The sequence below is a fragment of the Lampris incognitus genome, chromosome 3 (genome assembly GCF_029633865.1).
Source record: "Lampris incognitus isolate fLamInc1 chromosome 3, fLamInc1.hap2, whole genome shotgun sequence".
Classification (NCBI taxonomy): domain Eukaryota; kingdom Metazoa; phylum Chordata; class Actinopteri; order Lampriformes; family Lampridae; genus Lampris; species Lampris incognitus.
Genome location: NC_079213.1, coordinates 27,762,695 through 27,786,333, shown reverse-complemented (window position 1 = coordinate 27,786,333; position 23,639 = coordinate 27,762,695). Strand labels below are relative to the sequence as shown.

The 23,639-nt window shown below is 45.0% G+C and overlaps 1 protein-coding gene across 4 annotated transcripts in view; it reads left to right on the top strand.

The window, feature by feature from the left end:
- Positions 1 to 865: 865 nt before the first annotated feature.
- Positions 866 to 23,639, top strand: part of tulp3 (TUB like protein 3) — a 49,155-nt gene continuing 26,381 nt past the window's right edge. For 2 of the 4 annotated variants that reach the window (XM_056276277.1, XM_056276275.1), the window contains exons 1-3: positions 866 to 969; positions 12,473 to 12,514; positions 16,179 to 16,230. In XM_056276277.1, coding sequence (XP_056132252.1) covers positions 950 to 969; positions 12,473 to 12,514; positions 16,179 to 16,230 — 114 coding nt within the window. In that variant the 5' untranslated portion in view covers positions 866 to 949. Of the gene's footprint in view, positions 970 to 1,127; positions 1,614 to 12,472; positions 12,515 to 16,178; positions 16,231 to 19,915; positions 20,169 to 23,639 lie in introns of those variants that run through there. The other 2 variants (XM_056276276.1, XM_056276278.1) reach the window with 2 other exon arrangements.

The following is a 23,639-nucleotide window of genomic DNA, read 5'->3' as shown; positions in this document are numbered from 1 at the left end:
CACAAGCGACAACGTTAACCAGTCGACTAAAGGGTCCGACTCGTTAGTCAAGGACCAGCGTGTCTACTTATCCATGCACGTCACAGTATATAAATTGTTCATATTGACTTTTTTATCCATCGATCCATTATCCTAACCGCTTATCCTTACCCAGGGTCGCGGGGAGGCTGAAGCATATCCCAGCAGTCATTGGACGGCAGGCGGGGTGACACCCTGCACAGGCCACCCGCCAGTCCGTCACAGGACGGACACACACACACACACACACACACACACACACACACACACACACACACACACACACACACACACACACACACACACACACACACACACACACACACACACACACACACACACACACACACGGCCGATTCACCTGACCTGCATGTCTTTGGACTGTGGGAGGAAACCGGAGCCGAAGACATGGGGATAACATGCAAACTCCACACAGAGGACGACCCGGGACGACCCCCAAGGTTGGGCTTACCCTGGGGCTCGAACACAGGACCTTCTTGCTGTGATACGACCGCGCTAACCACTGCGCCACCGTGCTGCCGTCTTTTTTATTTGCTCTCAAATTACTGTGTAAAAAAACATGAACTAAATGCATATATAACGCGTAAAAACTAGGTTTTATTTAATTCTAGGTTTGTTGCTGCAGATTGTTTTGTGTTTAAGTTAAACTCCTACGTGATGCGATTGGCAAAGGAAGAACAGAGCCACCTTCAGAGTGGAGCGTGAACGCTCGCCTTTCTAGCGAAAAGGGGGATCGATCTGGCCAATCACAGCTCTCCTACAATAAACCGGCGACCAATAGCGAAGCCTTTTGTAAATGTGTTCGGTAACTAAGGGGCTGGGGAAACAGATTTTGTTAACCCTGTCCGTAAAGTCCACTGCCACGGGAGGCCGCCAGCTGGGGGATCCTCCATAGCAACCGCGGATAAACATGAGTTACTACAGTATAAGGTGAGCGAAAAACAGACGCAACGTTAACACACTACGTGGGTGTTTTTTTTACCCTTTAAAAAAGTAGACTGTCAACCGTTGAATTGGAAGTTGCCTGTTGCGACTGTTTAATCGAAACACGGTGGCCCACCAACTTTTTTTTTTAACGTCAGCGTTGCTGAAGATGCTGGGGCGGCTAACGCTAGCCCGTGGTTAACTGTAACAAGTTAGCCAAGTTAGCTGTTTATGATACGATTAGCTTCATGATATCATGTCTGAGACTAAACCAGGCGGTTGTACCGGCCACGAATGATGCACCGGGGATAGTCGACGGGGAAGTGTTTTCCTCCCTGATGCCCAGCATGTTGATACTTATTAAGCTACGTAAAAAAAATATCGAGGACAATTTTAGCGTTAGTTCTGTAATTGACCGACCAAATAGTCTGTCTGGAAAAATAAGAAATTAATCGGAAGATTTTCACGATATTAAGTGGCTGGTTGCTGATTGCCGCCGTCCCTGAAACGAAAACGGGCGAGGATGGAGCGACGTTGGCTGATCGATATTTGATCAAACCGCAGCCAAGATACAGGCATCATCGCAACAACAATTTTTTTTTAAATCGTCATTTTGGTAAAGTAACAGCTATGAACATCAGCAAAAGCAGGTAATTAAACCAAAACAAACAATGCTTTTATTAACGTTAACCGAGAGGGTATTTGTGCCTGTGTGGGATTTAACATTTCCTTCTCCAGATACGAGAGATGCAAGGCGGTCATTGTTTAGATGCGGAGGATTGATTCTCTCGGCTTGTTTTCGACTGCCTCGGTGACTTTGTTTCTACGAATCTATGGTTGTTACTCAATCCGAAGCGTTTAATCGACCACACATTGCCCATTTTGTCCCCTTTGGTGTCGATTTGATTCATCACTTTCACTTGGCGTTTTGGATCGCAGGGTGACGATATGAAAGCCAGCGGCCGTGTAATGAGCTCTGCCCATTAAACTGTAGTTTACCACATGTTAGATTAATTGTAGCGTTAACCCATGATGCAAAGCCCTAGATTCGTGACATCCATGCTAACGCACATATAGATAGCGGTGTACGATGGGAAAGAAATGCTCCGCATGTTTGAGCATGCCTCTCTCGCTTTTCTAGCTCCAGCGGGTTTTAGTGCTTTCCAGAGCTCCAGAATTGTGCCTTTTCTCTCGGCGCATTTCACATAAAACCCGGTAAACCCTTGCCACCTCGACACACTAATACGGTAATCCCCATATTAACAACAAATCAGCCTGTTGCGGTGTGCTAGTTTGTTACATAAGTATGGCCGCGACAAAACAAAGGGAAAATGTTAAGAAAAGAAGATTACGCAGCCAAGTCTGAGTGCCAGACTCAGCACATTGCAAGTTCACGGAATGCACCTTAACACCCAAGACCCTCTACAGCTGCTTTAAGAAGTCCGTTCTGTGAACAGGTGCTGGGTCTGGGGGTGAAGTGGTGTGTGTTTGTATGAATGCATGTGTGCACACCTGGCACGTTGGAATTAAAAAGGGCAGGGCTCAACAGAAAACACGATTAATGATAAAACAGGATTAAAGCAAGCGATAACATCACACAGGATAACAGAGAAAACACCAAAGCAACAAGTAACAGAGCGTAAGTACATCCGCATGTAGAAAACATTGTAGAGAACATAGTCACAGCATTATAGTCCATTAAGTGCTATTCAGTGTTTGGACTTTTATTTGTAGTGTGTATTTATAGGGTGAGCTTGGTGGAGATTGTGGACCCAAGTAACTTGGAGCGCTGTGAGATAAAAATGAGAGATAGCTCCCACCCTTTCCTGTTCTACTGTTACAGTCCTACTAGTATTTGATTTTATCAGCTTCAACTCGGCTCGTCACTCAAGGAACAGTGGTAGAAAGGAAAACAGTTGTGCTAGAAACTAGACAGTCAAATTATGACCTTGAATACAAGTTTGGTTATGGTACAGCTAGTGCGACACATTCTCGAGAGACCAAAATATGAAAATACTCGGTTCAGGTCTTTTTCACTCCGTATACCTTGTGCATTATATGAACTAGTTGCTGCATCCAAGAAAACACAGCTGTTGAACTTGTTTTTAAAGAAATAACCAATCACCACTTTGCAACAGGTCAACAGCTAGCCTGCAAACATGTAGAGATATGTATCGTCATATAATTTTCCACATGGTGAAATATTCTCTGAAAAATTCAGGCTTCCTTAAAACCTATCGGCAAGAAAATGGCTTGTCATGTTAACCTTGTTGTTTATGTACCATACGCAGTGCTTGAGATGAAGAAAAAAATACTGCAACACTCTCCTTGTTGGCTTTTTGATATGTGTATTGATGAACCCTTAGATATAAAGTGTGGAATTTCTACAGTGAATAAGATATATTAATTATTGCTAATATTTACAACTTGGAGGCCTAATCAATTTCATTCTTTTCTACATCGTTGTTGTAATTACCAATATACAGATAATGATCACAATATTATATGGCATGGTACAGTCTCTTGGGTGTGAAAGTGTATGTATGTTGTCTTTATGCATGCTCAGTAATCCAGGTGAGAAAATCACAAAAAGTTGAATCAGTTCATCTGGACACAATGTTTATTGAGAGAAACGTTTCATCACTCATCTAGGTGACCTCTTCAGTTTTAACTGACTGCAGGTATCCCCACCCTTATAAACAATACAGTTGCATATCGACCGAAAATGATCGGTTTCATATGCAAATTGCCGAGACCATTAACTAGAGTTTCAATGGCCATGTGTATTCTTCACAGAGGATTTGAGAATGGTTGCAATCACAGCATTGTAAGATGGTGACAGAGGTACTCTTAGCCCCCCCCCCCCTTCACATAGAAGGCCACTCTGACTCCTCGTTCAAACCAGCGTTCCTCCCTCCTCCCTATCAAGGATGTGCACATCCTCATCCTTGAAAGAGTAGCCACTGGCCTGTAGATTGGTGTAGACTGTGGAGTCCTGGCCTGACGTGTTAGCTCTCCTGTGTTGTGCTATCCTCTTGGCCAGTGTCTGTTTGGTTTCCCCGATGTACAAGTCACGGCAATCCTCCTGGCACTTAACAGCATACACTGCTGTTTGTGCCAGGGGACCCGATCCTTGGGGGGGACCAATTTCTGGCGCAGCATGTTTCAGGGTTTGAAAGCAACTGAGACGCGGTGTTTGGAAAACACACGTCTCAACTGTTCTGACACTCCTGCCACATAGGGAATCACCGCTGACTTATGCTGTATGTACGTTCCATTCTCTGTCATAAAACAATCTTCATCACCCAAGTCTTTGCATCAAAGCACACCAAACCAGAGGGTCATTTTACTACACTACCCATACTGTGTTTTGATTTGCAAGTGGCAATGAATTCAGTCACTGTTGATGGTAACTTAGCGTCTCATGCCACCTTGTCCTTTGAAATAATGCAAAAACATAGGCTAGGTTAAGCAAGAACTCTTCAGATCAATGATTCATCAAGGCCTGTAACTCTAGAACCACACTGCACAGTGCAGTCTGGGTAATGAAGTCCTGTGGTTTGACATTTAGCGAGGGCTTACTGAAATTAATTGCTAAAGACAACATCGGACCACACTGACTTCTGTGGGAGAGTACGAGTCAGAAGATGATTGGGGAATTAACAGTGCGTACCCAAAGCATATGAGAAGCGGCTGTACTTGAGAAAAAGTCCTAATACTACTAATAGTCCTAATACTCAAAAGTATTAGGACTATTTTTAATGTTTATATGGATATTTTGTTGCAGGAGAGGGCAGTAAAAGCATTGAAAGAGGAATTGGTGCATCCACTTCACTAACCTCGTCTGAAAAGGATGTGGCTTGAACAATAGTCTTGTGTTGTTTGTGTATTTGATTGTTAAAGTATTCATGGAAGATCGATGACGTTGTGGTTGAAGTTTACTATCAGTTTCGGCGTTGTAATGAAATATCAATGAACTAATGACGGAAGAGTACCCCAGCGTTGTCCAGTAAACCCTCTCAGATAATTTGTGTTTCTTTTTTTTCTTCTTTTTAGTCAAATCTCAGAAAGTTGTCCATTAGCTCTGTCTTGCCCTGCAGCTTTCTTCCTAAAGTGCGTAGATTTTGTATCACCCTCTTGCTCACTCCAGCTGGTGAGCCGAGTGCTGCTGTGGGCTGCTGGTGAGTCACTCGGCAATGGATTTTTCAAACAGCTGAATCTGTTTTGAGAGATGCACAGGGGCAATCAGGGATTTTATCATAACAGCAGAAGACCCCTAATGTTATTCCATTATTTCATTACAGGAGAGGACAGTAGAAGCATTGAAAGAGGAACATTAGTGCGGTCTTTTCAGTCTTTTGTAGTGCGGTGGATACAGAGCATTGTGTTAACACTGTTAGGATTTAGGCCTGCTTTATTATTATTATCTGATATTAAAATGTGCACTGTAAGGTTTGTGGCACATGCTGTGCTATCTGTGTTGTTGTGTGCTTAGTACTGTTGTGTACAGCAGTATACAACATCCATCCATCCATTATCCGAACCGCTTATCCTGCTCTCAGGGTCGCGGGGATGCTGGAGCCTACCCCAGCAGTCATTGGGCGGCAGGCGGGGAGACACCCTGGACAAGCCGCCAGGCCATCACACAGGGCCAACATACACACACTCACACCCACACACATTTATATCTAGGGACAATTTAGTATGGCTGATTCACCTGACCTACATGTCTTTGGACTGTAGGAGGAAACCGGAGCCCCCTGAGGAAACCCACGCAGACACGGGGAGAACATTCAAACTCCACACAGAGGACAACCCGGGATGACCCCCGAGGTTGGACTACCCCGGGGCGCGAACCCAGGACCTTCTTGCTTTGAGGCAACCGTGCTAACCACTGTGGCACCGTGCCGCTGCAGTATACAACAGAATTATCTAAATCTGGCTAGGCCCTTTGATTCACCGAGAACCTGTCCTCTCTGCTAAGATTATAGTTTCAACAAATATTTGTGCAAGGCACAATTAAGTACCGTCAAGTCAATTTTATTTGTATAGCCCAATATCACAAATGACAAATTTGCCTCAAGGGGTTTTACAGCAACACAACATCCTGTCCTTAGACCCTCGCATCGGATAAGGAACAACTCCCTAGAAAAAACCCCTTTACAGGGAGAATTCAGGGCGCGCAACAGAGGAGGGATCTCTCTCCCAAGACGGACAAAAAACTTATTAAATCATGCTAAAGAATGTCCTTAAGGATATTGTGGCGTTTATAAAAGGGTTATCTAAGCTTGTGTACTGTTTACTTGAAAGTAAGGTGCAGTAAACACAAGAATGATAAACAAAAAAGTAAGAAAAATGACGGTTTAGCTCCCTCGATCTCCTAAGAGTGAGCATAACAAAAAAAAAAAGTTTTTCAGAGAAGTCAGTCATGGTTAATGGCAGTTGTGTTGTTGGAACACATCTTTGACCACTGGCTGAAACTGGTGATTGTGTAAGACATGTTAACCCCTAAAGAAGCAGACGCAAAATTCACTTCAGTAGCATATCTCGGCATTCTGGCGTTATCGTTATTCTTAGCGTGTATTAGTTTACCTCGATTACGAACAGTCCCTTGCCAATCTAATGGGCTAGATCAGCAGCTTCTGCAGAGGATGGCTGAGGTGTAATACTTGTGTGGTTTCAGGACATTCCACTCACATATGGCCCAGTTGGCTTCGGTAATCCACTGTGCTGGTCGTGCGCTGAAAGACTGAGGAAACATCTCTGGTATTTGTTTTGAGCTTGCTTCTTCACAACACTGGATGCTGCAGCTTTTGCGACTTTTGACTGCTGCTGCTGTACTTGTTGATAAAAATGAAGTGCACTGCGGCGTTGCAGCTGAAGAAGAGAGGCATGGCCATTAGATAACAGCCATTCTGTTTGCTTGTTTCCAGGGCATGTGGCTGCTCTTACCTTCATCGGACTTGGATGTTTGATGCTCAGTGTATGGTAATTTACCTGCCATTAAAGGTCCCTATAAAAAATGACGCCTGTAGTACGAGACAATAATAGGTGGGCAAAGTGCATCTGGGACCCTAAGGGAATCGGTGTTATAAACAACTGTAGCTTGTTTCCATCATTTGTTTTGAGCTGGATAATAACTCCCTCAGGTGTATAGTAGCTCCCTTGCTCATCATCAGTTGACCTTCGCCATTTTTCTCCTCGCCCCTCAGGAAAGACTCGTGCACACCAACACGCTGGTGCCTCCGTTTTATCTTTCATTTCTTGCGCTCTGCACTTAAGCGCTGAAACACAGACCTGATGTTCTGGTGTCCTAGCAACAAGAGTGAGGTCCCGCACGCCTCGCCCGATTTAGAAAGGGTAGTCTGTGAGTTTCCATTTACTGTGTTACCTTAAAGGATGCGTCTTTCTCCCTTATCATCCCTCCCTGTGCTCTTATCACAAAGGGCACAGGCACAGAATATGTTATTCAATGCCAGTGTTCACTCATACTGTAATGTGTTGACTAGGCATGACTCTTTGGAGTGAGTCTGGCTATTTTTCTTGTGCATTTTTTCACCCTTTTTCTCCTCAATTGTATCTGGCCAATTACACCACTCTTCTGAGCTGTCCCGGTCGCTGCTGCTGCACCCCCTCTGCCAATCCGGGGGGGGGGGGGCTGCAGACTACCACACGCCTCCTCCGATACATGTGGAGTCGCCAGCCGCTTCTTTTCACCTGACAGTGAGGAGTTTCACCTGGGGGACGTAGTGCGTGGGAGGATCACGCTATTTCCCCCCAGTTCCCCCTCCCCCCGAACAGGCGCCCCGACTGACCAGAGGAGGTGTTAGTGCAGCGACCAGGACACACACCCACATCCGGCTTCCCACCCGCAGACACGGCCAATTGTGTTTGTAGGGACCCCCAACCAAGCTGGAGGTAACACAGGGATTCAAACCTACGGTCCCCGTGTTGGTAGGCAACGAAATAGACCGCTACGCCACCTGGACGCTGTCGAGTCTGGCTATTTTAAGCTCAGTTTCCAGTTTTGTATATGACTGAGTTGTACATGATGCGGCCCCTTCCCTGTGGCTTGATATGAGTAATGCCTTGTTATGAATCAGAGGAAATGAGTTGTTGCTGTGATTGCTTAGTTTCTCAGGGAGTTACAGGAAAGTTGTTGGGTAGTCTAAAAAAGGAGCTTTCGATGATATTACCTCGGTTAAGAAAAATTCAGAGAAACACTGCCAACCCATGGTAGGTAGGAGCCCTTTCCTAACTTGTAAACAAACTGTAGCGTTGTTGAAATGAGGGGGGGAATGAGCCGAGCTTGTCTCGCTGCGGTTGATGTTAAAATCCGCAGTGCACAGTACTTTGGCCTGTCACTTGCATACCTCCCCTCCACTGCATCCCTATGGGTTGCCTCAAGTGAGGAGTCATGGCAACAGCTCCTTCTCTTTGACCTCAGTTCGCCTCAGCAGTGGTGGCTTTCACTCCCTCGGCCCCGGGTTGGACGTAGCTACTCCTTTTCAATGACTTATAATTTATGAGCTTGCAGGGGTGCCTGTTAGTTAGGACCACAAACTTTTCCCCTGGGCTTTGTGGTGAATGAATACGTTCATGGTACTGCACATAGCCGAGCCCTAGAGTAGCGGTCCTTAAGCAGCGCCCATGGACACTGTAGAGAACGGAGGATCTCAGCCTGCCTACAGCCGCTGGTCGTACAGGTACCCGCATAGACATTGCACGGCAGCATTCACAAACACACAGAAGCACAGACAAACATGCATGGACGCATGCATGTGTGTCCACACACACACACACACACACACACACACACACACACACACACACACACACACACACACACACACACTTTTCGCTGTTCCAGAAAAGCCGGTGTGATAAACAAGCCTTTCTTTTGTTTTTTTCCTTCATGACTTACGTTTACTTTAACAGCTGCAGAGTTAGAGGACTGAGAAGGCTCACACAGAACACACACACACACACACTTGGTTGTTGGAGCTCTCCTCGCTGTGTTGGGTTTTTGGGACAGAGAAACATCGTGTTTCGTTTGTGCCAGGACAGAGGTCAGGTGTCTGCCATAACTTCTCCTGTCCCCTCTCCGTCCCTCTGGCTAGCATAATGACTAACCTGTTGTCAAGGATCTGCCTCTCCCTCATGGTTCTGCACCCACATCGTTACTTATTCAGACCATCGGGCTGTGACTGTATGCTGTAACGAGAGTCCGTGAGGCGTGTGTCTGTGTTTGTGTGAGGGCATGGCCATGGGCATGGGCGGAGGGACCCTGATTGCACGCTGTTAGCAGTTCCATTTAAACACGGTAACCAAGGAAGTGCTCAGAACACTTACCTAGAGGATTACCGATGTCAAAAGATTTCGATAGCTGCTCCGTCGTGGTATTTTCTTAGTCCAGGCTCAGGGTTGTCTTGACTAGACCAATGCTAGCAGAAACTGTAATGATCAGAACCTCAGCCTTTTTAAATTTTTTATTTATTTTTGGAGTTTTCCCCCCTTTTCTCTTCAATTGTATCCGGCCAATTACCCCTCTCTTCCGAGCCATCCCGGTTGCTGCTCCACCTTCTCTGCCAATCCGGGGAGATTGCAGACTACCACATGCCTCCTGCAATGCATGAGGAGTCGCCAGCCGCTTCTTTTCACCTGACAGTGAGGGGTTTCGCCAGGGGGATGAAGTGCATGGGAGGTTCACGCTATTCTTCCAGTTCCCCCACCCCCCCAAACAGGTGCCCCAACCGACCAGAGGAGGCGCTAGTGCAGCAACCAGGACACATGCCCACATCCGGCTTCCCATTCGCAGACACGGCCAATTGTGTCTGTAGGGACACCCGACCAAGTCGGAGGTAATACGGTGATTCGAACTGGTGATCCATGTGTCTTTAGGCAACGGAATAGACCACTACGCTACCTGGACGCCCCTCAACCCCCTCAACTTTTCTTTTTTTTTTTGACCCCCCCCACATTCTCTCCCCAATTACCCTACTTTTCTGAGCCGTCCTGGTCACTGCTCCACCCCCTCTGCCGATCCGGGGAGGGCTGCAGACTACCACATGCCTCCTCTGATACATGTGGAGTCGCCAGCCGCTTCTTTTCACCTGACAGTGAGGATGTCGCCAGGGGGATGGAGCACCACGGCATTCCCCCCAGTTCTCCCTCCTCCCGAACAGGCGCCCCGACTGACCAGAGGAGGCACCAGTGCAGCGACCAGGACACATACTCACATCCAGCTTCCCACCCGCCGACACGGCCAGTTGTGTCTGAAGGGATGCCCAACCAAGCCGGAGGTAACACAGGGATTCGAACCGGCGATCCCCGTGTTGGTAGGCAATTGAATAGACCACTATGCTACCCCAGACACCCCTCAACCTTTTTAATTTCTCACTCATCTGGAAACACCATTATTGACTCTTTTTTTTCTCAAATAAGTACATCATCAATGTTCTGATTATCGCTTAGTTATATGTGCTGACACATTTTTGTGTGATCTACATTAAGTATATTTCATTGATAATGTTGTCTCTCGCCTCAGGTTTAATTTATTCAGACCTCTGTTCATTCAGCCTGCTCTTAGTCAGAACACCAGTTGCCCGTGGCAGGAATTAAGTGAAGCTCATTCAACTTGCATGTCCTTTCTTGAAAGCGGTGGTGTGTTTATGGAAGCCTTTCATTAAAATGAACAACCTGCAGAATCGGCTGCACTCTGGTAATGAGATTCCCCTGGTTAATACCATGCCTCTTTTTTTTAGATCGCTTTGATATGGTCATTAGCAAGACTGTGAGGAGCAAGCTCGTCCTTGTTTCAGACTTTTTCTGAAAATGAATGTGGTATTCTTAAAACTGTTCCTGTGATAGAGAACTACTATGTTAGAGCCTTAAAACGTCATTTTTCGCAACTCCGCTGTTAGAGAGATAAGACAGATTTTACTCCACCTTGTAGCCAATATGTATGCCTTTAGTATTAATGTCTCATGAAGCCTAAATGGACAAATATTTGTTTTCGTTTTTTTTTTTTGTATATATTTGCAACTGAAAATACATTTCCATGTCTTGATGGATTTGCTGCTGCTTGTGCATCAGTAAAATCTTTTCAGTGCAGTGCTAAGCCAGGTTTGTGATTAACACTTGGACCTGGCCAACTGGCTGCAGTTTTGAAATCATGGCTGCTGGCACTGGTGCACTGTTGACGGAGCAGAGATCTCTATGGTTACCTCGGTGTGACACAACCTGTCACCCAAGCTGTGACGAACTAATTAAACATTTATCACTCACAGCTGTGATGGATTATTCTGTGTGTGTGTGTGTGTGTGTGAAGGGGAGATGTTTAAAGAACAGGTGTTGGAGAGGACATACTATCATCCCAGTAGTTTGAACTGATCAGGATAATTCTCTGTGAATGATCTTGTCTGTTACCTCACATAGTGCCCAGTCCAGAGTTGTCCTCTGACATATTACGGATGTGTTAGATGTTATTTTCAGTATCCCAGCCAATTGGCTAACATGTATTTCAATGGTAGGCAGCAACAGACGTTTCCTTGTGGTTAGCACTGTCGCCTCACAGCAAGAAGGTCCTGGGTTCGAACCTCAGGCCATCCCAGGTCCTTTCTGTGTGGAGTTTGCATGTTCTCCTCGTGTTTGCGTGGGTTTCCTTCCACCATCAAAAAGACATGCATGTTAGGGCCCAGACACACCAAACCGACTAGCGGCGACGAAGGCCAACTGTTGCGTCGCCTCACGTCACCTGCCGTCTGTACCAAAAAGTAGCACTTGAACACAACGCAAAGACTACCGCCGACAGCCAACTGGCATGTACATTCTGCACTGATTTGCTAAGCTGAACAGCAAATCGGAGTGATCTCTCTCACTGACGGGCCCCGCCGATTCAACATGCTGAATCAGCTGAAAAGCTGCCGACAGTGGTCCGAGTAGTGCCGACGGTGCGGGACACACCGCAAAAACTAGAGTCACAGACGCTCACCAACGGACCGACCATTGGCCGGGTGTGTCAGGGTGCTTAGGGTTGTTAACACTCCTGTCTGTACCCCTGAGCAAGGCAATGGAAAGAAGAACTGGAGTTGGTCCCCGGGCACTGCAGCTGCCCACTGCTCCTATACAATAGGATGGCTTAAATGCAGAGAACGAATTCATTGTAAGAATACAATTCGTTGTAAGGTACAATGACAAAATAAAGTGGCTTTCATCATTCTTTTCTTCTATCTATTCGATGGACCAATGTCAACTCTAGAAGTATGTGTTTTGGAAATAATTTTAGTCAAACAACTAAAGCACAAAGCTGATAAATCTTACTTTGTCACTGATGTTGTTTGTGCAAAGGCCCATCAGCGCATGTACATTACAAATTCACTGTAAGAATACAATGACAAAATAAAGTGGCTTTTCTTTCTTATTCTTATTATTGTTTGTTTTGTATTGTAACTTGTTTCTTTCTCTTCTCATCCACATGCCCTGTGCCATCTCGTGGTGTCCCCTAAAGACCCTCCAGCTCTTCCAGCTTCTCTTCAAACTTATCAGCGAGGTAGGCAGCAACATTACCCAACCATTTATTTAAACATGAACATATATACAGTGCATACGCCCAAACACACTCACACGCTGTCTTTATCCATGCTCAATAATCCAAGCAAGAAAACCAAAGAAAGTTGAATCAGTTCATCTGGACACAACGTTTAGTGAGAGAAACATTTCATCACTCATCTAAGTGACCTCTTCAGTCTAAACTGACTACAGGTATCCCCACCCTTATAAACAATACAGTGGCATAACGCCCGAACCAATGACCAGTTTCCTGTGCAAATGGGCGTGACCATTAACTAGAGTTTCAATGGCTGTGTGTACAATAGTACACTATTGTACATATTTGCATATGAAATTGGTCATTGGTTCGGGCGTTATGCCACTGTATTGTTTATAAGGGTGGGGATACCTGCAGTCTGTTTAGACTGAAGAGGTCACTTAGGAATCAAGAATCAGGAACAATTTATTGTCATCTCATTCATGTACTTAAGTACACAAAAGAGATGATATTTCGTTTCTCTCAGCCCACAGCTGTGCAACACAAAAGAGAGAACAGACTGCCATGGTGTTATCGGAACTGCCAAATTGCATGGGTTAGCAGTTAGCTTAGCCTGCCCTGCTTCCACATCCTGTCAAACCACCCTTGGTGTTTCTTCTTCATGTCTGCTGTGTCCGGTGGGACACAGCAGACCAGGCTCCCCCAGCCGATCCAACGCCAGCTCTCCCAGCCAGACACCTTCGACACACCTCCCCCGTACTCCACACGACGACACAAACGCAGATGCAGACAAAAACACTGCACAGTTGATGCTAGGCGAGGCCGCCACCAGACCGCCTTCGGTGTTATCGGAACTGCCAGTTTGCATGGGCTTGCAGTTAGCTTAGCCCGCCCTGCTTCCGCATCCTGTCAGACCGCCCTTGGTGTTTCCTCTTCAGGCGCAACTCTAGGCAGGGCCGTGGTCCCTCGGCCCACGGGACGCAGCAGACCAAGCTCTCCCAGCCGATCCAGCACCAGCTTTCCCAGCCATCAAACGAAATTGACGATCACAGACATAATTCTTCACATAATGACACAAACTCAGACGTGGACGTGGACAAAGACATTGCATAGTTGGCACTGGGTGAGGCCGCTGCAAACGTGAGTTTGCACCCCCATTTTTCCTTAGATGAATAGATGAAAACTTCAGTTAGTGATGAAACATTTCTGTCAATAAACATGTCCGGATGAACTGACTCAACTTTCTTTGACTCACACTCTCTTTTCACAACCTTGCTGTGTACAACTTTCCCCGTTTTTGTCATGTATTTCTGTGTTAAACTTTACCCGGTTGCTGTGAGACTTTGACTTGGCTGACAGAGGATTTTACACATCATGTTGTGGGGTTTGCTAACCGTCCTCCCGGGGTTCTCTCTGTTCAGTCTACCTTGACACATTTTACAAACCCTCTGCTCACCATCCTTAATGACAGTCCTGCGTGTGTAATTAAACTAGCTACCTGGTGCCCCGCTCTCCAGCTCATCTTTCTGTTGCCAGCACCTCTTCTGATGTTGTGTATGGCCTCCTTGGAGACCCATCTGTTTGCTACAGTCAACAGCTCATGCTACTTGGAGGACATACCAGCGATGGCTAAGATCAGGAGCATGACAAGTTTCTAATCCATGCTCCACATCCAACCTCGTGGTTGATGACTAATGTGGATCTCAAGCTGAGCAGCCCATGCCGGTTCATCGGGCTATGAATGGTGATGAGAAGTGTAATAGTGTGTATTTTATCAAGAACATAACAGTGTCTCTCATGCTTGTGGATGCTATTGGGCGCAAACAGGCACTGGCTTTTTGTGGCTGCCCTTCAGAGGTGGTGTGCTGTGATGTCAACCCGCCTTAAGCATCAGTACCCTTAAGCCACGTGTGACATCACAGCATCATGTCACTTACAGGAACACACATGAGAGGCTTTGAGGATGGGTGGCTAGAAATCCTTATGAGCTTCCCTGACGGCAAAATTGCTGTTAAGATGCGAGGTTTGATATGAAGAGGTTTTCATCCTGTTCTTGTGGTCTGTTTTATCAGATTGATGTTGATCCTTGCAGGAAATATAAAATCAACAGATTTATCAGACAAGAAGTAATGAGAGAGAAACCAGACCAGTGACTCACAAGTATAATGTTGGTCTCTGTGCTTGTCTTTGTTCGTGTGTGTGTGTGTGTGTGTGTGTGTGTGTGTGTGTGTGTATGTGTGTGTGTGTGTGTGTGTGTGTCTCTCTCTCTCTCTCTCTCTCTCTCTCTCTCTCTCTCTCTCTCTGTGTATATGTGTACAGGTGGGTCACAGACCCCTTTTAAAAAGGCTCCTGCTGTTGCCCTGCTCCTTCACTGTAGCTAAGCAACATGGATTTTGCATGGGCTTTTGGGGGGAAAAAATCCTTGTTGGACACAGTTAATATGGTACTCCTCCTCTGTCAGTCTGTTTATCACTGTCTGTCTGTCTGTCAAGTCAAGTCAGTTTTATTTGTATAGCCCAATATCACAAATTACAAATTTGCGTCAGTGGGCTTTACAGCAACACAACATGCTGTCCTTAGACCCTTGCATCGGATAAGGAACAACTCCCTTAAAAAAAAAACCTTTAACAGGGAGAAAAAATAGGAAGAAAGCTCAGGGAGAACAACAGAGGAGGGATCTCTCTCCCAAGACGGACAACATGCAATGGATGTTGTGTTTACACAATTTACACAATACAACATTGAAAGAGGATAACAGAATTATAATGGAATTAGAAAATATGTGAATAATATGATGAGGAGGATGCCAAGCAGTGTCCAGACGCCACCGGAACAGCCCAGGACCTGAGCCACGCAACCACCACCATCATGTAAAGAAGAAAAAAAAAACCAAACACATTATTCACACATCTTAGTGAGAGAAGGATATAACATTGAAACAGGATAAGAAAATTATATGGATTTATAAGATATATAAAAAGAAAATGTGATGAGGGGGATGCCAAGCAGTGTCCAGGTGGCAACCACCGTTACCATGGAGACCTGGGAGGAGGACAGACTGCACGTGCACACAAGGGAGACTCACATGACACCATTCACACACACAGATGAAGAGAAAGGAGAAGACATCATTGCGAGAGAGAGATGACGGGAGAGAAGAGAACAACTTGCAATAGTCAGTCTCTCTTTCTCTGTGTCTCTAAATCTTTTTCCCCCACTTTCAAGAGTCAGATACGTTTGGCTTTCCTTCATTTACAAACTCTGCAAGTGCCTCTGACAATCTTGCATGGTTTTTGACAAATGGGTGAAGCACATGGGTGTAGGGCTGACGCTCATTGATTTTGGCTGATAGTGTTGGCTGTTGGTCTTTTTCGCATCACGTGTCTATGCCTGTTTTCATTAACCTCTCAACTCATGAACCCTTTCAAGGGGCCTATGGAAACTTCATGAAAATATTCTGTCAATGATGTCTAGAAAGACAGTGATTGCAGGAAAGTCGCGGTAACAAATCCGGTCGGGGGGTTAATTTCAGTCATAGTAGTGGTGCCCTCTGGTGGTGGTGAATTTAAAAGCTAATATTCGGAGCTATAACACATTTGCAAGCAATGGTTATTTGTGTGATTCTTGCACAATCTTTAATCACTGGCATCTCCCGTTTTTCCTCCAGCGGCCTTGAAGATGATGGCACCAGTCTTAGGCAGCAGAAACTGGAAAAACAGGTGAGAAATAACATTTTCATGCACATGTCAATCACAATGCCTGCTTGTTAAACTCCCACAGACACCTCTATTGCTTTGTAGGTCTGCTCATTTCATAGGCGTGCTTGCACGTCCTGTTCTCTCCAAAAAGACTTCTTATGTACCGTGCTTCATGACTACACCAGCTTACACACACATACACACACAGAGCAAATCCCTACATCTTAATTAAGTCACACGCCGTCCTGTACCATGACCACCTCTGTATCATCACCTCTTCATTTACTAGGAACTTGAAAAATTATAGGTAGACTAGAATATTTTGTTGTGTTGCTATTTTTGGTATATCGCCTGTATTTGCAATTGCTTTTTGCTGTTGTTGTTAGATGAGCTGCTCCACAATACAGCAATAGTGCAGTGGAAAATGGAGGAGGAGTTGACTGCAAATAAAATGGACTTGACTTGACTTGACTTGTTTGAATGCGAAGCTGTCATATTTGCACATGTCCTGAACACATGTACATATCCATTTTCACTTGTGTTTCATCCCATGTGTCATGCACAACACATTCAATCAGTCAATCAAGTTGCATTTTATATAGCGCTTTTCTAGCTGCAACACACTCAAAGTGCTCTATGTTTCTGGTCAAATCTCAATTTCAGACACCTGTTACAACAGAACAAGCCGTTTTCTGTACAGTCGCTACCTATTTCATATGCATAAGGCCACCCAAATGTGACTTATAATGATTAACTTATTCACACGTGTATTACAAAAAGATTTGACATGGGCCATTTGAGACTACTGACATTAAGCAGACCAGTGACAGACCTTAGTCGGTATGCAGATAATGGTTTGCCGACAGCAGTGGGATGGTCACCAGAAGCTACAAAGTGATATTACTGCACCTAACATTACCATTTCCATTTTGACCACGTCGGAATGAACCAGAGCCTCTGAACAGCACACAGGCTTTGCACGTTAACACGGCCGAATGGGTCTCCATGTTAACTGTTCCAATAGATTTAATCATTTCAGCACAAGCCAAGATGCAAACACTCAAACACATTGAGCGTTTGCATGTTGGGATTTTGCGAAGGACGCTTCCACACTGACGTGATAGCAGGGAAACTGCTATGCCGGTGCATGGGAAGGTTGCTGAGCTGTACCCAGGAGCAAGTTCCTAGAGAACCCTTCACACCAAACACTATCCCTGTAAAAACACAGAGTTTTAGTGTGGTGTATTTGTGTGACATCGAGATGGTGTTTAACTCGGGTAACTTGTGTACACTTGAAAATAAGAGTGTGTGGGTATCCGGGTAGCGTAGCGGTCTATTCAGTTGTCTACCGACACAGGAATCGGTGGTTCGAATTCCCGTGTTACCTCTGGCTTGGTCGGGCGTCCCTACAGACACAATTAGCTGTGTCTGTGGGTGGGAAGCTGGATGTGGGTGTGTCCTGGTTGCTGCACTAGCGCCTCCTCTGGCTTGGTCGGACATCCGTACAGACACAATTGGCTGTGTCTGTAGGTGGGAAGCTGGATGTGGGTGTGTCCTGGTTTGCTTCACTAGCACCTCCTTTGGGCGGTCGGGATGCCTGTTCGGGGGGGAGGGGGAACTGGGTGGAATAGTGTGATCCTCCCACACACTACGTCCCCCTGGTGAAACTCCTCACTGTCAGGTGAAAAGAAGCGGCTGGCGACTCCACATTTATCAGAGGAGGCATGTGGTAGTCTGCAGCCCTCCCCGGATTGGCAGAGGAGGTGAAGCAGTGACCTGGACTTAGAAGAGTGGGGTAATTGGCCCGATACAATTGGGGAGGAAAACGTGGGTGGGGGGGGGGGGGGACGAAAAAGGAAAAAAAGAGTGCGCTGATTTAGAAATCTCCTCTTTTCCACCTGCCCCATCTTTAGGAATTACTTACCTGTTTTGACTCTCTCAGCTAAATTGTTTTCCCTTTTTCCTACATTCTTTGGTACAGCCCGTCCTCTGTCAGACAGTTGTTCTCTTGTCAACACTCGCTGCGAGCCGCCTTATGGCAGTCCTACACTCCCTAAAGCACTGCGCTGCACGTTGTTGTGCCGGCTTCCCTACTCCACCGTCTTCCTCTTCAGCACTGGGCAGGAGGAAAGAGCCAGATTGGCTTGTTCACTGTCAGTGGATGATTTAGTGCACGGTGTCGGGCTGTGAAGTGAGTCGAAGTGTGTGTGTGTGTGTGCGTGTGTGTGTGTGTGTGTGTGCGCACGCATCAATGTGCAGTACTGTGGCTCAACTGTGTGATGCACTTATTCAGTTCAAACTGCCTCATGAACATATTCTCTCTTCTTACATCAGTGTTTCTCAACCCAGTCCTCAAGGAACCCCTATCCTGCAGATTTTCTTTGCAACCCTGAATAGGTACCTGTTTGTAGTAACTCGGCAGTGAATGTCAGAGTTTGCACACCTTGCATAATTAAGTGCTGTGAGATGATTGGTTGAGTAAGTACAAGCAGAGCTACCTATGCAGGGTTACAATGAAAATCTGCAGGATAGGGGTTCCTTGAGGACTGGGTTGAGAAACACTGTCTTACATAATACATTTGCCTTTGCGCACACACACACACACACACACACACACACACACACACACACACACACACACACACACACTCACACTAGGGCTGTAAATTGGCGAGAATCTGGCGATACGATACGTATCACGATACAGGGGTTACGATTCAATATATCGCGATACTGTAAGAAAGGCGATATGTTGCGATTTCATAGGCCTCTGTTCTTTGTGCTTGTGCTACTTCCTGTCTCAGTTTACGATGTTGGGTTGGAGTGGAAGAGTCAAACGGCTGAAGATAGATTACAACACTGTTATCTAGCAGTCGTGGGGTTACACACAACACAAAATGTTTGGCACGAACCTTTACGTGTAAATAATTAAACATCGATATAGTAGTTTTGAGAATAGATACAGTATCACAAAAGATAATATCACGATACTCGAGTGTATTGCTAGTTTCTTACATCCCTAACACACACACACACACACACACACACACACACACAGTCATGTCTCGAGGGTGTTCAGTGGTTGACCTTAAGAAATAAACGGCCAATAAACCAAAAAGCAAAAAAGCAAAAACAGCTTAAAAGTATCCGCTTTCAACGAGATAAAGTTTAGTACACACCAATCTATCAATGTATCAATACATTATAACCTATCCTGACTTCTGTCTCCCTCCAGTCCATCAATGTATCAATACATTATAACCTATCCTGACTTCTGTCTCCCTCCAGTCCATCAATGTATCAATTCATTATAACTTATCCTGACTGCCGTATCCCTCCAGTCCATCAATGTATCAATACATTATAACTTATCCTGACTGCCTTTGATCAGTTCACCTCTTTCAACATGATAAAGTTTAGTCCACACCAATCTATCAATGTATCGATACATTATAACCTATCCTGACTGCCGCCTCCCTTTGATCAATTCATCTCTTTCCCATTCCAACTCTTGTATGCATTTTCTCTCTCTCCCCCTTCCCCCCCCCCCTCCTCTCTCTAGAGCTAGAGCACAAATGACTGCTGATTTAGTTAGCAACAGTGACCGCGCGCGCGCACACACACACACACACACACACACACACACACACAGGCACTGATGTGTGTGTGCTCCTGCTCACACTGTCACTCAATCTTTGGCAGCGAGTCGGGCTCCTTTTCTGGCGGAGGACCGCATATTGCAGAGAGGCTGTTGGTTTTATTGATCCGTGAGCCGGAGTAGAGGGACAAGGAGACCAAGAAAGAAAAAAAAGAAAGAAAGAAGCCCAACAGAAGAGCGGCTCAGCGGCGGCGTGTTTAGATTTGTCGAGCCTTGTGGGAACTGGAGCACACAATGTTTGCTCTATAGAGAAACTGGAGTACTGTGGTCCTCCTCTCCGCTCAGGATGTCAATAGAACGGGTTAGTGATGTCTTGTGTTTCTTTTGTCCGGTATTTTTTGTGGCGGATTGTATTTATTTTAGATCTGTGCAGGTGGTTACAGTTTGTGGGTGTGATACAGGTGACGGACTGTCTATCTATCTTTCTGTCTATCTGCTCGTCATTCTGTCTCTGTTTTTCTGTCAGACATTTTGAGCTGGAGTTGTGCTGTCTTTCTAGACACCCCTGATATTCAGATATCTCATATATATATCATACTCAGATATTCACTTATCTCATATATATATATGTATATCATACTCAGATATTCAGATATGTGTATATATATATTATACTCAGCTATTCAGATATCTCATATATATATATATATATATATATATAATATTCAGATATCTCATATATATATTATATTCAGATATCTCATATATATGTATGAATATATATATATATATACACACACACACTCAGATATTCAGTATATATTGTATTCCGTATATATTATACTCAGATATTAGGATGTATTATGTGCTTGCTTGTTTCTGTAACATCTGTGTGTATGCTGAGCCCCTCTCCTCATAGACAGTCCATTTCATGACATTGTTACCATGTCCCTTTTGGCGAGGACATCCATGTGTGACTGTCTCTTAAACATTCTTGTGTTATTAACATTAGACACCTTTTTTTCCTGCTTCTGAAAACCCACATGTCTGGCTTTAAACAGGAAGAAGCATAAAAGACTGAATGTAGTCACATCCTGGTCCGAAACTGCCCGGTCTTTTAACAAAGAGTGGAATTTTACAATGGGACATCTTAAAATAGTACTCTGAGCTCACACTTCAGCAGTAGAGACAAACACACTGGTCAGATGTGGTTCGTCGGGAGAAGCCGCCTCGTCTGTAGGCCTAAATTATAAACCAATATCTCTTTTACCATGAAGGCCGTCCTGGATATTTGTCCTTGGCCACGCTTTGATGTGGATCCTGAAGTTTGGCATCGTGTCTGAATTCACTCCACATGTTAACACTAACGGCGGTCATGATAAAAAATCCTATCTGATCTTTTATTCATTTGTTGATTTTATTTATAGCCACAAAAGAGAGCAGCATGCAAATCCTGGTCTTATTTCAGCCAAGTCTTTTGAAATGCTAACAAATTTATGCCGTAACGATAACGCTCCAGACCTGCCGCATGTGTCGGTGTTAATTTATTCCTTGATCTCCCTTCTGTCCCTTAAAAAAAGCTAGTTCTTGCCCCTGTTATATCCTCCACTTCTCAATTTCTCATAATTTCTCAGTCAGAAATACTTTTTAGTTTATTTTCAAGGAGCTATGGCTTTGACTGTTGTGTTCTTTACTGTTTTTTTTTAAACTTTATTTTCCGATTTTCAAGTTTTTTGGAACAGGTATACAAGACACACGAACAAAAAAACATGTAGGAACCCCCCCCCCCCAAGGCTCAAGAAGGAAAAAAAGGACCATGCGGGGACTTCTTATTCCAATTCCACATAACCACTGTGTTCCTGAATACAATATAATGTTTTATAATCTTGAGGATGGAGCCCCATCCTGCAGCACAGTGCAGATTGATTTGGATCAGAACATCAACTAAATGCCCAATGTGTACTTTAAATGTTTCACAAATGTATCTGTGCAGATGCTGTTGTGGTTGTAGTCCACTGGGTCAGTTTGTGCATCTGTGTGCATGTGTGTGTGTATGTACCATATGAGTGTACAATGGTTTTCTCATTATCGGCAACAATGACTGATGAGTTATGAAAGCTTTTTTTTTTTGCACTGGCAAATATGAGACAAGTCTTCCTGGTCCCCTTTCCAGCTCGCTACACAGCATTACCACCGAACAGCACTTGTTGCGGCGCACTAATTAACGCGCTTACATAATTCACCCCGTTTTGACCGGAGAGACAACAAGGGCTTGGGGCCCATGTGACTGAACATGACCATGAAATGCTGAATATTTATTCCCCGGCAAGGCCTCATCACGGTGTGGCTATACTGTGTGGCATCCAACTCGCTGCATAATTACCTGTTGAAGAAAACACCTAGCGGCGTGACGTCTCCTGCATTCACCCTTGTTGTGTTTGTGATGGATCCGAGAGCGAAGCTGTGCACTGCCGATGTGAGCGCTCGCTCGTAACTGTCCTGAATCCCCAAATGCTGCTGAGACTTCTGCCATGAAACAGGCTTACGGCATGACACCAAACGAGAGTCTCACAATGTCCTTGCGAACAGCTGTGAACTGCTCAATAGACCCATTGAAGTTATTCAGACCCTGGCCTGATTATAGCCTTTTATGATGGCTTTGCTCAACGGTTTGAGATTGTTTTTTATCTCTGAATAGATGCCCTTTTTTCTTCTGTAGTATGTCTCATTCAGTATATGCAAACTATTACCTGCGTGTCTGTGTTGTCAGTGCAGCATGGCACTTTGTCATTGCAGTTATTATTTGAATAAAACATTCTCTGTTAAGGATATTTCAAAGGTTCACTTGCTTTTTGTATTATGGAAAAGCACACACACACACACACACACACACACACACACACACACACACACACACACACACACACACACACACACACACACAAAAAAAAAAAAAAAAAAAATTTCTGCTGTGCAGTAGATGGGCTGTAGACCTTTCTTTCTAGACCTAGGTGGTTATAAAACACGCCATTGTGTGGTTAAATGAATTGTCCAGGTCTCAATGGTTGTTTCACTGTGCAGAGGCCATCTGGAACTTCAAGAGGCCATCATGTCCTCTGCCAGTTCTTCCACAGCACAGGAGGGAGGGAGGGAGGGAAAGGTTGAGCAACAGGTTTTTTTTTTGGAATAGCACAAATACATGGAGTAATTTGAATTACACAGGATTGCTCTGGTCGCACGGCTGTAAGTCTCATAGAATGGCTGGTAAGAAATGAGAATTGAATTAGGCCTACACAATAAAGATTGCACGAACAATTAATAATGACATAATTTGTCAATATTGACATTTTTATATTTGTAATGCATCTGCAAGTTCTTTTGTGTGAAATGTAGGACTTCCATTATGCCTAACCAATCACTCCCCTTTTGGTGTGCAATTTGCACCCATGTGACCAAAACAGAAGAAGTAGGCGGTAACAGGTGGGAAAGAGAGAATCCCAACACAAAGTGTTTTTTTTTTTTTTTTTGGAAAAAGGTAGCATAGTGACAAGTACAGTGACAAAGAACAGATAGGCCAGATTGGAAATGTGCAATAAAATAGTTTGTTTCCTGACACCAGGACTAATTTGTGACACAATAGTTAGAAAAATTGGATCATCGTTTTTTCTGCAGGCGGCACGGTGGCGCAGTGGTTAGCGCGGCTGCCTCACAGCAAGAAGGTCCCGTGTTCAAGCCCCGGGGTAGTCTAACCTTGGGGGTCATCCCAGGTCATTCTGTGTGTAGAGTTCGCATGTTCTCCCCTTGTCTGCACGGGTGTCCTCCGGGGGCACCG